The 14,056-nt window shown below is 47.1% G+C and overlaps 1 protein-coding gene and 1 pseudogene across 2 annotated transcripts in view; both read right to left on the reverse strand.

Moving 5' to 3' along the window:
• The window catches only part of LOC308247700 (solute carrier family 23 member 1-like), a gene marked incomplete at both ends in the record, with an annotated part of 30,677 nt that extends 17,803 nt beyond the window's left edge, over positions 1-12,874 (reverse strand). Inside the window, 3 exons of the mRNA XM_080667158.1 lie at positions 2,460-2,617; positions 8,643-8,789; positions 12,833-12,874. Coding sequence (XP_080523284.1) covers positions 2,460-2,617; positions 8,643-8,789; positions 12,833-12,874 — 347 coding nt within the window. The remainder of the gene's footprint in view (positions 1-2,459; positions 2,618-8,642; positions 8,790-12,832) is intronic.
• Positions 10,275-10,771, reverse strand: LOC308247701 (deoxyuridine 5'-triphosphate nucleotidohydrolase, mitochondrial-like; annotated as a pseudogene). Its single transcript has one exon. The product of its transcript is annotated as a deoxyuridine 5'-triphosphate nucleotidohydrolase, mitochondrial-like (transcript).
• Positions 12,875-14,056: the final 1,182 nt, after the last annotated feature.

Below are 14,056 nucleotides of genomic sequence, written 5' to 3' on the forward strand. Positions count from 1 at the left end.
TGATAAAGAACAAATGGATATTAACTTTTCTCATCAAACATTTTCTCTTAAGCACAGGCCTGGCACAGACTAGGGCAAAAGCAGATTTACAGTGAAGGGCCTCCCACTTGCATGGCTCCTTCTAAAGTCCAAGGAGGGTCCAAGGTGATCATGAGCCATAGGCCTTGGTAAAAAAAGGCTTCAGCCAAACTGGCTACCGCTAGTGTCTCTTTCCACCACCACCTCCCTAACTCTGCACCTCGCACCAGGAGGCATCCGAAAGGCCATGAGCACTTTTAGGATCTGGCTGAAGGGAAGTTGAGTCAGGATAATGTAGTTTGCATGCACTGGGACATATTCAGGTGGCTTGAGACCACTAAACGAGGTATCGTGGTGTAACCATGGTGCCAGCCCACTGCACGTCATGACATGGAGGTGCAGGGCCAGAGGTTGCACGATGACCTACAGCACCTGGCGCCTGATGGATGTGATTGGTGGATGAGAATCAAGGTTCTAAATGTGTGAAGCGAGAAGCAAGTCTGGAAAATTGGACAACCATCAGATATGAGAAACTGCCAGAGAAGGTTTGGTTCTCATTGATGTGCAGGCTAAGTGGACTAGATGCTAAATCATTGCTAAAGGCAGAAGACACCATACCAGTGGTCTGAGTAGGAAAGGGCTGGTTACCCACAGGGAGGCCTTCCTGGGAAGATGGTGACTGGATGGAGCCACCGGGCAGGGGGTGGTGGGAGAGGATGTGTGGACATGAGGAGGGGGAAGGCTCCAAAGACACATTTGCAAAAGTACAAGGTTTTCTTCCCAATTCTGTCCAGGCCCGCTCCAGAGCAACAGGACTCTGTTTCACTGACTGAGTTTGGCAGCCTACATATACACATAAAGGACTTGATGGTTAAATAAAAAGGAGGCCCGGCTGGTGTGGCTCAGTGGTTGAGTGTTGACCTATGAACCAGGAGGTCACGGTTTGATTCCCCATCTGGGCACATGCCTGGGTTGTGAGCTTGATCCCCAATGTGGGACATGCAAGAAGCAGCCAATCAATGCTTCTTTCTCATCATTGATGTTTCTATCTCTCCCACCCTCTCCCTCCATCTCTGAAATCAATTAAAAAATAAGTTAATTAAATAAAAAATAAAATAAAGACAGAATTACAGTTATCACACCAATTGAGTATCTCAGTGCTACGGGAAGGGAGCAGGGCACACATCACCATTTGCCTTACTTGACAGGTGTCAGACCACAGATCTGGTCAGTGAGTGTCCAGAATCCATCTCCCCTGCTTCATCAGGAAACCTTCCTGAAGGGGAGTTGCCATATTTGTCACCCTGGTAGATCCAGGGATGGGCATTTAGCTTGAGCTGTGCCAATCAGAGCTCTTCCCTGGAATTTTACAATGTGAGGCCAGCCAGAGCAGTACTTGCTTGCTTTCGAGGGTAAGTGCCAGCAGCCCCGTCCACAGTCTGAGCAGGAAGTCTGTCTGCGAGAACAGGCCTGGTAGGGTGAAGGGACAGCCCTGCCCTCAGACTAGGGAAGGGGCGTCCCCTGCACTTAGCCCAATGCTCTTGAGGGTCCCACTGTGGCCTCCTCTGGGGAGGTGTCTGCAGGGCCAAGGAGATATGCCCACCTCAATCTACAGGCCCCTCCTCTTTGAGTCCCAAGAATTCTCTACCCAGATGGCCCTGAGCCTCTTCCAGATCTTGCTTGGGCCTCTTTCCCAGGTCTGCCCTGCTGCACACAGCCCATGACACAGCCTGAAGGATGGCCAAGGGCAGCTGTCTGAGGAATCTGGTGTGGGGGGCAGCTGTGTGGGGATGAAACTTGGATGTGCAGGTTGGGGTGTCCACATTCAGGCATGCAAGACCATTTGTGATCTTGGGCAAAACTCAAGGTGGGAAGAGAAGGATGAAGGCTACAGCTGGGGGCTGCTTTCCCTGCTTGCTGCCAGAATCCAAAGTAGAACTTTAAGGAGTCAGAGAATTCTAAATTCAAGCCTGGCCTTCCAGTTTGTGTGCTGGCCCTTTAAGAGAAACATCCAGATAAGATGATCGGCACATATGTTATTTAAGAGTTTGTAAGCTTGGTTTATAACCCTGTGGTATTTAAACATGGCATGTGTGGGTCTTGCCAGTATGAGGGGCAGGCCTAAGTAGAAACAAGTGATGAATAAAAGGTCCTTGTGGCATTGGAGTCCCTGGTTCAACATGTTCCTGATGCATGATGCACCCTGCCTTTCTCTTCACTTGATCTTATAAGTTAATAAAGAATAAATTTTTGCCTGAGCTAATCTGAACTCATGTAAGTGTTGGAGCTGGGACTTGAACGCAGGCTCTGACTGCTAGCCCTGTGCTCCCTCTGTCACGCCCCACCAGCTTCCTAACCACCTTTCTGGCTGCAATCCAAGCACACTTTGCCGATTCCTTGGCAGGTGAAAGTCAGAACCCACAGGGAGAAGTTGTACCTACCTGACTCCAAAAACCACTTGCAGGAGAGTGCAGATGCCAGAGACGAAGAACAAGGTGCTGATGAGGTAGCTCTGGGTGAGGGGGTCATGCTGCAGACACAGGCCCTTGGCCAGGATCAGCGGCACTGCCACGAGTCCCCCCAGGGCAGTGATGAAGTGCTGTAGGCAGAGCAGAGAGAATGGACAGCACTGCATGCAGTGGATGCCTGCTCCACCTTCATTCTGGTTTCTAGGCCAGAGGTGAGAGCTCCACCTCTAGTCTCAGAGGAATCTGGTCATGAATGACAGACGGGCAGAGATCCGGGCAAGCAGTGGGACCCAAAGAAGGCCTAGCAGCAAGAAGCAAGAAACTAGCCTACAGATCTAGAGTTGAAGGGCAGGACCCTAGTTCCAGACACTGACACCCAGGTAAGAAATTAAGGCAGGAACACAGCACAGGAGGACGTACCAGGAACCAAGGAGGCAGCTTTAAGAACAAGGTGGGAGAACCAAGAAGGCAATATAGGTAAACGCCGGTACCCACTGCCTCCCACAACCATATCAAAATTACAGTTAAAATACTGAACAACTATCAATCAGAACCTGGCTGAATGGAAGTCCTAAATTAGAGAAGTAAAGAAGAAAGCACATTGAGACTGGTAGGAGGGGTGGAGGTGCAAAATTGGCTGGTCTGATACCCACATGTGCTGTTTTTATCAACCGGGAGGCATATCGACTGCAGAGGCCTCCCATGAGGAGCAAGTGGTTCCAGCCCCACACCAGACCCCCAGCCCAGGGTTTCAGAGCTGAGAAGAGAAGTTCCTGTAACTTTGGACTGTAAAAACCAGCGGGGATTGTGACTGAATGACACAGAGGCTGCTGACCAGGTGTTTCTCTTAAAGGGCTAGCACACAAACTTACTCAGACTCTATCCCTCTGAGCTCTAGTGCCAGGTGGCTTTGGGGGACCCAGGGACATATGGGGAGGAACTGGATTGTCTGGCATCAGGGCAGGGACTTGGGGGCGGCTTTCTCCCAGACAGAGGTGCTTGTGGGGGGTCATTGTTCCTGTGCTGGAACCTCTCCCATCCCAGGCTGCCTTACAGCCATATTTGAGTCTCCATTAGCCTGGTTCATACTGTTCACTCCACCCTGGTGATTCCCTGAGACCTGCCCCATCCAATTTGCAAGCCCACCCACACTGTTTGCAGAGGCTTTTCCATTTGAATGGCCTGTCCTAGCTCAGGCTTCAAACTTTCCTAAAATCTCTCAAACAAGCAGCAGCTGGCATCAGTGTGCCCCAAACCTATCAATAAAAGACGCAAGACCTGGCACTAGCACCAGCCTGCCTTGCTTCATGCCTAGGCACTTCCAAGCCCAATACAAGTAGCAGCCACCTGCAGACCTCTCTGTAGCTCCTACCAGGTAGCCCCGGGCAGTGGCTGACTTTGCACTTCCTCAGAGGCCCCAGAGCCAGTGCACCCAGTGGTGAGCATCAGACCATAGCAGATTACAACTCTACACATCCACAAGCGACATACTCAGGGGGCAGACTCAGTGAGCACCAAAGCCCCACTGAAGCAAGTCCTACTCCATAGGGGTGTCTCCTGCACAGCAGCTCTTCCACTGCAGTCGCAGCTGGTCCTCACAGCCAGTTGGCCTGAAGGTCAATTCCTCCCAGTGATGCCAACAGCAATCAAGGCTCAACTACAACAAGACAGTACATACAGCACACACAGGGGCACACCTAGAGTGCCCAGCTCAGGTGATTGAAGAGGCTGAGCCACTGGGCTCTACAGGACCGCTACTACACTCTACCCATTCCAGGAGACATCGCAGCTCTACCTAATACACATAAACAAACACAGGGAAGCAGCCAAAATGCAGAGACAAAGAAACATGTTGCAAATGAAAGAAATGGAAGCCAGCAAACTACTAGATACAGAGTTCAAAACAATGGTTACAAGGTTTGCTCAAGGATCTTAATGAGAGCTTTAAGGGACTTAGTGAGACTTTCAAGGATCTTAGTGAGAATGTCAAAGACATGCAAAAGGACCAGTCAGGAATTAAGCATATACTAACTGAAATAAAGAATAATTTATAGGAAGTCTATAGTAGAATAGAGGATTCTGAGAATCAAATCAACAATTTGGAATATGAGGAAGAAAAAACACCCAATCAGAAGAGCAAAAAGAAAAAATAATCCAAAAATATGAAGATAGTGTAAGGAGCCTCTGGGACAACTTCAAGCGTACCGACATTTGCATTATGGGGGTGCCAGAAGGAGAAGAGAGAGAGAGAGCGAGCAAGATATTAAAAACCTATATGAATAAATAGTGACAGAAAACTTCCCCTACCTGGTGAAAGAAATAGACTTACAAGTCCAGGAAGCACAGAGAGTCCCAAACAAAAGGAATCCAAAGAGGACCACACCAAGACACATCATAATTAAAATGCCAAGGGCAAAAGACAAAGAGAGAATATTAAAAACAACAAGAAAAAAGCTGTTAGTTACCTATAAGGAAGTGCCCATATAACTGTCAGCTGATTTCTCAATAGAAACTTAGCAGGCCAGAAGGGAGTAGCAAGAAATATTCAAAGTGATGAATAGCAAGGACCTACAACCAAGATTACTCTACCCAGCAAAGCTATTATTTAGAATTGAAGGTCAGATAAACAGCTTCACAGATAAGAAAAAGCTAAAGGAGTTCATCATCACCAAACCAGTATTACATGAAATGTTGAAGGGTATTCTTGAAGAAGAAGAAGAAGAAGAAGAAGAAGAAGAAGAAGAAGAAGAAGAAAATAAAATGGAAATAAATACATATCTATCAACAATTAGAATCTAAAAATCAAAATAAACGAACAAGAATTCTAATGAACAAAATAAACTGGTGAATAAAATAAAATCAGAGGCATGGAAACATGGAACAGACTGACAATTATCAGAGGGAAGGGTGAGGGAGGCGAGAGAGATTAATCAAAGAATTTATATGCATATATGCATTACTTATGGACACAGACAATAGGGGGTGAAGGCTTGTAGCAGGACAGGAACTGGGTGGAGGAGGGCAATGGGGGAAAAAAAGAGGGACATATGTAATACTCTCAAAGATTTTTAAAATATAAAAAATATTTCCTCTAAAAAAAGGAACAAGAACAAGATGAGAGGCTCATTATGAAAACAAGGCACAAGGGAGGGGCAAGACCATTGACCAGGAAGACCTGAACACATTCTCCAGAATAGATCCTATGTTGAGTCACAAAACAGCCATATCAAATTTAAGAAGATTGAAATCATGCCTGGCCATTGTGGCTCAGTGGTTGAGTGTCAACCCATGAACCGGGAGGAAAGGGTTTGATTCCTGGTCAGGGCACATGCCTGGATTTCAGGTTCAATCCTCAGTAGGGGGTGTGCAAGAGGCAGGTGATAAATGATTCTCTCTTATCATTGATGTTTCTATCCCTCTGTCCCTCTTCTGTCCTCTCTCTGAAATAAATTAAAAATATTTTTAAAATAAGAAGATTGAAATCATACTTCAAAGGAACTAGAAAAATAAATTCATCCCAAAGTTAGCAGACGGAAGGAAATAACAAAAAACAGAGCAAAAATAAATTAAAGAGGCCAAAAGAGCAATAGTAAAGATCAACAAAACTAAGAGGTGTATTTTTAAAAAGACAAATAAACCCTTAGCTAGACTAAGAAAAAAGGAGACAATACAAAAAAATAAAATCAGAAATGAAAGAGGAGCCATTAAAACTGATACAATAGACACAAAGTACTGTAAGACACAAATTGGATAAATTCATAGAAACATACAACTTACCAAGACTGAATCACGAAGAAATAGAAAACCTGAACAGACTGCTAATGAATGAGAAGTTTGAATCAGTAAACTTCCAACAAAGAAAAGCCCAGAACCAGATGGTTTCACTAGTGAATTCTACCAAACATTTAAGGAAGAATTAACACCAATCTTTCTCAAACTCTTCCAAAAAATTGAAGAAGAGGGAACACTCCCCAACTCATTTTATGAGGCCAGCCTATATATAACCTGATACCAAAGCCAGATAAAGACACTACAAGAAAAGAAAACCATAGGCCAATATCCTTGATGAATATAGATGCAAAAATTCTCAACAAAATACTAGCAAACGGAATTAAACAGTACATTAAAAAGATTATACACCATGACCAAGTGGGATTTATTCCTGGGATGCAAGGATGGTTCAACATACACAAATCAATAAATATGATACACTATATTAATAAAATAAAGGCTAACAATCATATGATCATCTCAATAAATGCAATAAAAGCATTTTACAAAATTCAACATCCTTTCATGATAATATACCTAAATTAACCATTTTATTGGCTCACTAGTGGCCTGGTGCATGAAATTCATGCACATTAAAGGGGAATTAATTAGAGGAAATATTTTAATATTGCTATTTGCCCTTTCTCTATAATAGAAGTGTCAGAGATAAAAGAAAATGAGTAAACTGTATATGAAAATCTCCCTCCTGTCAGAGTCTGGGGCATGCCGTGGGACCCAGAGTCAAGTCTCCACCCACCTGTGTGGGCCTTGAAATCGCACGAGACCCAGACCCAGCTGGCCCCACAGGGTGGGGGGCACGGCCTCAGGTCCCCTGGCCCCAGTGCGAGGGCGTGAGGGCACGAGGGCGTGATGACCATTTGCATATTAGCTCTTTATTGTACAGTATAGGATAATATTTTAAAAACAGTACAACAGCCCTAGCCAGTTTGGCTCAATTGATGGAGCGTTGGCCTGTGGACTAAGGGTCCCAGGTTCAATTCTGGTCAAGGGCACCCACCTCAGTTGCAGGCTCCCTGCCCCGGTCGGGGCATACAGGAGGCAACCTGTCTATGTGTCTCTCTCACATCGGTGTTTCTGTCTATCTCTCCCTCTTCCTTCCACTTTCTCTAAAAATCAATGGAAAAAATGTCCTCAGGAGAGGATTGAAAAACAAAACAACACATTATGACATTTGCTCTTCTTATTTTATTAGAAAAGCACAAAGAAGCAAACAAAAATGTATATCCCATCCCCAATATGCCACATGGAACAGTTCGTAAAATTAAAAGAAACACATATATGAGATTAGAAAATTTATGCAATCAAAAGTTACAAAATAAAAAGTGAAAGCTGAAAGCTACGGTTAAATACCTTCGTTAGTTTCTTGTGAATCCTTCAAAACATACAAAATTACTACATACACTTATTTCTATCATCCTCTTTATCACACTATGCACAGTTATTTACTTTGCTCTTTTCACTTAATATATCTAGGAGAACATTCTCTAACCTTGGGGTAAATATATATTTCTCTTTTTAACAGCTGCATAAAAACATCATTTGTTAGATTATGTCACAAATTATTTAACCGGTTTTCTATGATGGATATTTTGTTTGTTTGTTCTGTGATTTTGGTTTTACTATTATCAATAATGCTATAAGAACATCTTTGTATTTATTTTAACAAGTCTAATAAGCATATCCTCAGAGAAATTCTTACACCTCGGGGTTAAAGGGTATTTGCATGTTACATGTTAATAGAAATCACCAAATTGTCATCTAGAAAGGTTGTACCAAATAACAGTCCAACAAAAGTGCTTGTTTTTCAAAATTTCCCAGGCATTGATTATCATGCTTTTTAGTTGTTGCCAATCAAATAAATTAAAAGTAGTATCTTTAGCCCTAGCTGGTTTGGCTCAACCGATAGAGCATCAGCCTGCGGACTGAAAGGTCCCAGGTTCAGTTCCTGCTAAGGGCACATGCCTGGGTTGCAGGCTCAATCCCCAGCAGGGGGCATGCAAGAGGCAGCCAATCAATGATTCTCTCTCATCATTAATATTTCTATTTCTCTCTCCTTCTCCCTTCCTCAATAAAATACATTTTTTAAAAAAAGTAGTATCTTTACAAATCAACAAAAACACACCACAATGTCCCAGTCATTGTCTTTAGAGAAAGAGAATCCTCCTTAGTTCCTTCCCCCACCCCGCAACTCCTGGAGAGAAAGAGAGGCCCAAGAAGCCCTGAGTTCCCTTGGAGGTCAACTACGAGGAAGACAAGAATATCCACAACTGAAGTGTGGATCTTGACTAATTTGACCTGGGTGTGTACTGATGTGGCTTTTGAGGCAGCGCCTCTTCGGACCTAGTGCTCCCTGGGTGGCATTACCTGGATCCCCAAGATGATGCAGAGATACCATGGTGGAATGTCCAGGATGCCATAGGCCAGGTCACTGCTGCTGGGACTCCTGTGATGGCCATCCTTCTTCCTGCCTTGGCCATCGTCATAGAAGGTGAGCACGCCATCACCCTTCTGCTGGGAACAAGACAAGGACACATCTGGGCGTTTCAAGAGGAATCAAGTGGACTTCCTGATTTCAACCATACAGAGGTCAGAGGCATGAGACAGGGATAACTGTTGGCCAGCTGGGGATTTCTAGGTCCAAACTCAAAAGGCCATTGGTTTTCTATATTATACCTCGCAGCAGGTGAAGTCTGGGGCCATGCAAAAGGAGTGGATGCCGAGCCAAAGCCCTGGCAGGGAAGCAGCTTTGTGCAGGAAGGGATGGGGTCAATGCCAAGGTCAGGACATGGGCATGTTTATCCCCCAACCAGTCAGGAAATGGGGATCCTGGTCCCAGAATGGTGTAACTGCCCCCAGGCCATGTGCTGACATCTGCCAAAGCCCTCATCACAGCACATTTATTTATTTTTATTATTTTAAAATGTATTTTATTGATTTTTTACAGAGAGGAAGGGAGAGGGATAAAGAGTTAGAAACATCGATCAGCTGCCTCCTGCACACCCCCCACTGGGGATGTGCCCGCAACCAAGGTACATGCCCTTGACTGGAATTGAACCTGGGACCCTTCAGTCCCCAGGCTGACGTTCTATCCACTGAGCCAAACCGGTCAGGACACAGCACATTTATTATAATGAGCGGTTTCCTCATCCACCTCTTCTGCTGGGCTGTGAGTTCCTAGAACGCATGGATTGGGCCCTTGGCCTCCTGTGTGTGCCTGTGAATGAGCTCACAGGCTGCGGCAGGTACAGTTGTGTGTGTTCCACCAGCGAGCTCACCTCACGCCCTCTCCCTGGACCTCTCATAATTCTCAAGGCGATGGAGAAGGAAACATGGGGGGACTGTTGGTTCTGAACCTTTTTGTCTTTTTTCCTATTAACAGACAATGACTCAAAGACTGTTCTCAGCGCGATGACCTCTGAATATGCTGCCTCCATATCAACTCGGACCACTTCTACATGTGCCTTAAAACAATGCCTGGGAAACTGACCTTGCATACGGTTCCAAATAAGAAAAACTTTTAGAACACGGAGCTGGGGGGAAATGTGTCTCCCTTGAGAGCAGCTGGTTCTTCCTGTCTAATAAGAGTGTCTGACTCTCTGAAACCCATGAGCTGTGGCTGGAAAGCACAGAGCCCAATCAAAATATGACTTTTGTTGTAAACTACCTCACGTCACTTATGCCAAGAGATGGGACAAACAAACAACAAAAAAGACAAATACACAGTGTGCCTGAAGATTCCTGTGCATCAGAGAGGGATCATTAGCACACTAAAGACCCACACAGAAACAGACATTTGAGAGCAGGGCTTCTCCAATGGAGGTGGAAGAAGCCCCAACTCGTAGTCTATCCCAATATGGGGAGTACCTTTATCCCTGGAGAACCCCCTGCTGGGGAGAAGGCTGTGCATGTGACTCACACAATGGCAGGAAAAAGATTGGCAGCCCCTTTTCGGGGGAAGAATGAATTCTTTTTTTTATTTTTTTTATTCTTGGCATAAATTTTAATTTTTTCCAGTAGAACCAAAACCTCTTGAGCCCCTTTCAGTGTCATCCAAAACTTGAACTTCTTCTATTTCTGGATAAAAAATCCGTTCACAAATGAGCTGTGCAATTCGGTCACCCTTTTTTATTTCAAAATTTTCTTTGCCAAAATTAAACAGTGCAACACCAAGATTTCCGCTATAATCTTCATCTATAACACCAGCTCCTACATCTATAAAGTGTTTTGCAGCTAAGCCGGAACGTGGAGCTACTCTTCCATAGCACCCAGAGGAAGAGCTATCCGAATGTCGGTTTTCACAAGGGTTTTCTCCAGGGGTGGTATTGTGTAATCAGAGGCACTGTACAGGTCGTAGCCCGCGGCGCGCGCGGACCCCTTGGTGGGGCGGTGGCGTGCTCCGAGAGCCACACGAAGCGGAGCCGCAGGTCGCCCTCCTCCGCGGGCCTGGGCCGCTTGCTGGGGGAGATGGCGGGTGTGTCTTCGGAGCACCGCATGGCAGGGTAGACCGCGGGCGGAGGTGGGCGCAGGGGAACAAGAGGGAGCAGAATGAACCCAGCCCAAGAATGAATTCTTAATGGAGCGACCCCTGCTGGTGAGCACTGGTATGAGAAGAGGGGCCACACCTCTTCGGGGTGGAGGTGAGTTGACCAACTCAGCACATGGGCTGCAATTTCACCAAAAGAAGCATTCTGGTGAGGCTTGCCATTGTGTGGTGCTTTACAGTTTACAGAGAGCTTCCAGTGCATCCTCTCATTTGATTCTCGCCATCATCTGATCACTCCCCGATTTACAGATGAGGAAACTGAGGCTCAGTGAGGCTTGTCCAAGATCCCATTGTGAATGGGAGAAGGGCACCCTCCTCTTTTGGCGTCAAGGGCCGTTGCCTGCAGGTTTCTCCCTTGTGCATAGAGGGACAGCCCTCCAGCTCCCTGGAGCAGAGCCAGAGGAGCCGGGTGCAGGGACAGCAGCCTAGAAAGGGGGTGGCCTGGGGGGAAGACGGGTCACTTTCTCTCTCACTCCATCCATACACACAGCCTTCCATCCCCCATTCCACCCTCTAGGCTCATTTCCTAACACGCCCATTCACCTGGCTCTAGCCAACGGGACTGCCCAGGTCTCTCCAAATGAGGCCGCGGTTATCCTGCACCCAAGGGCTCCGTGTCTCCTCCTCCGTCCTCTCCCAATGCCCCACCCTGTGTGAGTTTCCTGCCTCGGACTCCTAGTGCATTTTGTCTGCCTGTTCTGTAATTAACCATTTTCTCCCTTAAAGTAGAAATATTTCTGTGTACTCTCCTTTCCCCTAGTTAGGCCATAAGCTTTCAGGGCTGGGGAGCTATCTTCCCATGTTTATAGCCCTAGAAGTTTCTCGCAGAGCAACATACACGTGAAAACCAAACGCATCCCAGAACAGCGCCTTCTCTCATCTGGGTTTTGAAGTTGAGGTTCTGAGGAAAATGAAGAGAAGACAGGCCACTCACAGGAGATGGGTGCGTGCCCAGACGCCTCCACGCGCCCACTGGCCCAGGTAAGCCCAAAATGTGGCAAACATCACAGCCTTCAGAAAAGGGCGTCTTCTTTGACTTAAGATTTGTTTTGTTTGGGGTTTCTCTGGCGGGGGGCGGGGGGGCGGGGGGCTTCCATGACGTAGTGGTAGAAATGATTCTGAGGAGAAGAAAGGAGCATTCTCTCAGGTGCCGCCACGAAGAGGGGCCAGGGCCTCTTGACCAGAGGCTGACCACATGAGCAGGCCCTGCCGCGCGGCTCCAGCAGACAGCGCGAGAGCCCAGCCCAGATCCGTGTCCTGCAGACACCTTGGCTGAGCATCGTTAGGGCCACAGCCCTGGCCTGGCGTGCAGGGAGGGGCTCCTTCTGCCCGCGGTGGGCAGTGGCCAGAGCAGAGGCCCCCCCCCCCCACGCCCCATATGTCCCGGTGGCCAAAATAGGTTGCAGAGGTGGTAGGGACAGGGCTTACCCCGACTTTACTTCTCTGGGCCTCAGGTTCCCCATTTGTAAAATGGGAGCAGAGAGCTTGCTCCATGGGCTCCAAAGGAACGAAATAAAGTACATGAAGTGCCTGGGGCATTTTGGCTGCTCAGGAAATACCAGTTCTCTCTCTCTCTCTCTCTCTCTCTCTCTCTCTCTCTCTCTCTCTCTCTCCCCTTCCCTCTCTTTCCTTTAGCTTTGCTTCAGAAAGGATTTCTGACCAAAGGAACCATAACCTGAGAAACCTGGAAAACAAACATTTAGATCCAAGGGAGTCCAACCTGTGAGTAAAGGTAAAGCCGAGAATTTTCCATCTCTTCCTCCCCTTTGTGATTCATTCACAGAGGTCAGCACTCAGGGAGGAATCGTTGCCCCTGGTGATGGTGAGGTCCAAGCACAGCTGCCCCCTTGTCTAACAATCGCAGATCTTTAGCTCCTAAGCCATCGGTCTGTCCTTCCTCCTTCCACTAATGATGAATCAGGCATTGGGGTTCCATGCTGGGCCCCTCCAGGGCTCTTCTGTCCTTGCAGCCCACTCTCCTCACCCCTCCCCCTCTCTCACCGGCACTCACCGAGGGGTCAGGGTGCTCACAGCTGGTGATGGCAGAGTTCATGGCAACTCGGGGTCTTCTCCTTTGGGTGCCCTCTCAGGTTAGAAAAGAACTGGAGCCTCTCCAGTAGAGAAAGATTAACTTCTCAAAGCCTGCTGAAATAACAAGAAAAAGAGAAAGACAGGCATCCCAGCTGGCTCTGGGGAGGGTGGGGCCTCCAAGCCCCGCCTGCTGATGGACACCAAGCCCCCCCACCCCACCTGACCCCCGCCCCCAGTTCTCTCCCTCTCTGGTCACTGCAGGGGACCAAGGTGCATTCTGTTATAGCCAGTGTTTCATACTTTGACAGGTTGGAGCAATTACGGAGAAGTTAATGATCCCTTGGACACAAGGAAACAAGTCAGGGTACAGCCCCTTGGGGTGTGGCAGGAGCACACTTCCCAGAGGCCAGGACCGGAGGTGAGGAGGTGAGTGAGGGTGAGGCTCTGGGCTGAAGCCAGAGACATTTCAGACATTTCTAAAGCTGATTCTAGTGACTGGCTGCGCTGGAATGAAAGCACTGCAAACATCGCCCTTTGGGCCTGGGCCCTGAGATGCATTAATGAAGTCATTAATGAGGAAAAGAGGATTAACGTTGAACTGGGAGCAGCTGCCAATGCTCTTTGGTGGGGCAAAGCTTCAAGTGAGAGCCGGAGAAGAAATGCCTTCAGTCCTTGGGTGAGTCTCTGTAACAGCCAGGAATGTCTAATAACCCGCCTCTGGGAAGAGAAATTCAGGAAGGTTCGTGTTGCTCTTATTCCGGACAGGGCGCTTGGAAGCTCTATGAAAAACTCTTGATGAAGCCCACTCTGTGAAGTACATAGCAAGCCACGTTCCAGTTACTCAGGATAGTGGAATGTTCTGGAATGGGCGGCACTGAGTCTCAAGATTCTGGAAACACATAGCGGTATGCACACAGACGTCAGTGGGAGTTGGTCCAAGAGCAAGCCCTGAAAAACACAACAGTAAGATTAGATGTATCATGAGGGAGGAGACAGACCCGATCTGGGCTGTGACAGAAAGGCAAAGGTCAGAAGAGAGTCAAAGGTCACAAAGTAGCCGGCCTTCACGGAACGCTTAACCACCGACACTACAATCTATCTGTTTTATATGATCATGTTTTATGTTCACAACAAAGTAGCATTCACATCCTTATTTCACGGATTGAGAAATTCAGGGCTTGGTGGGTTGAGTGATTTGCCCAAG

The sequence above is a fragment of the Plecotus auritus genome (genome assembly GCF_963455305.1).
Source record: "Plecotus auritus genome assembly, chromosome: 4".
Lineage (NCBI taxonomy): Eukaryota > Metazoa > Chordata > Mammalia > Chiroptera > Vespertilionidae > Plecotus > Plecotus auritus.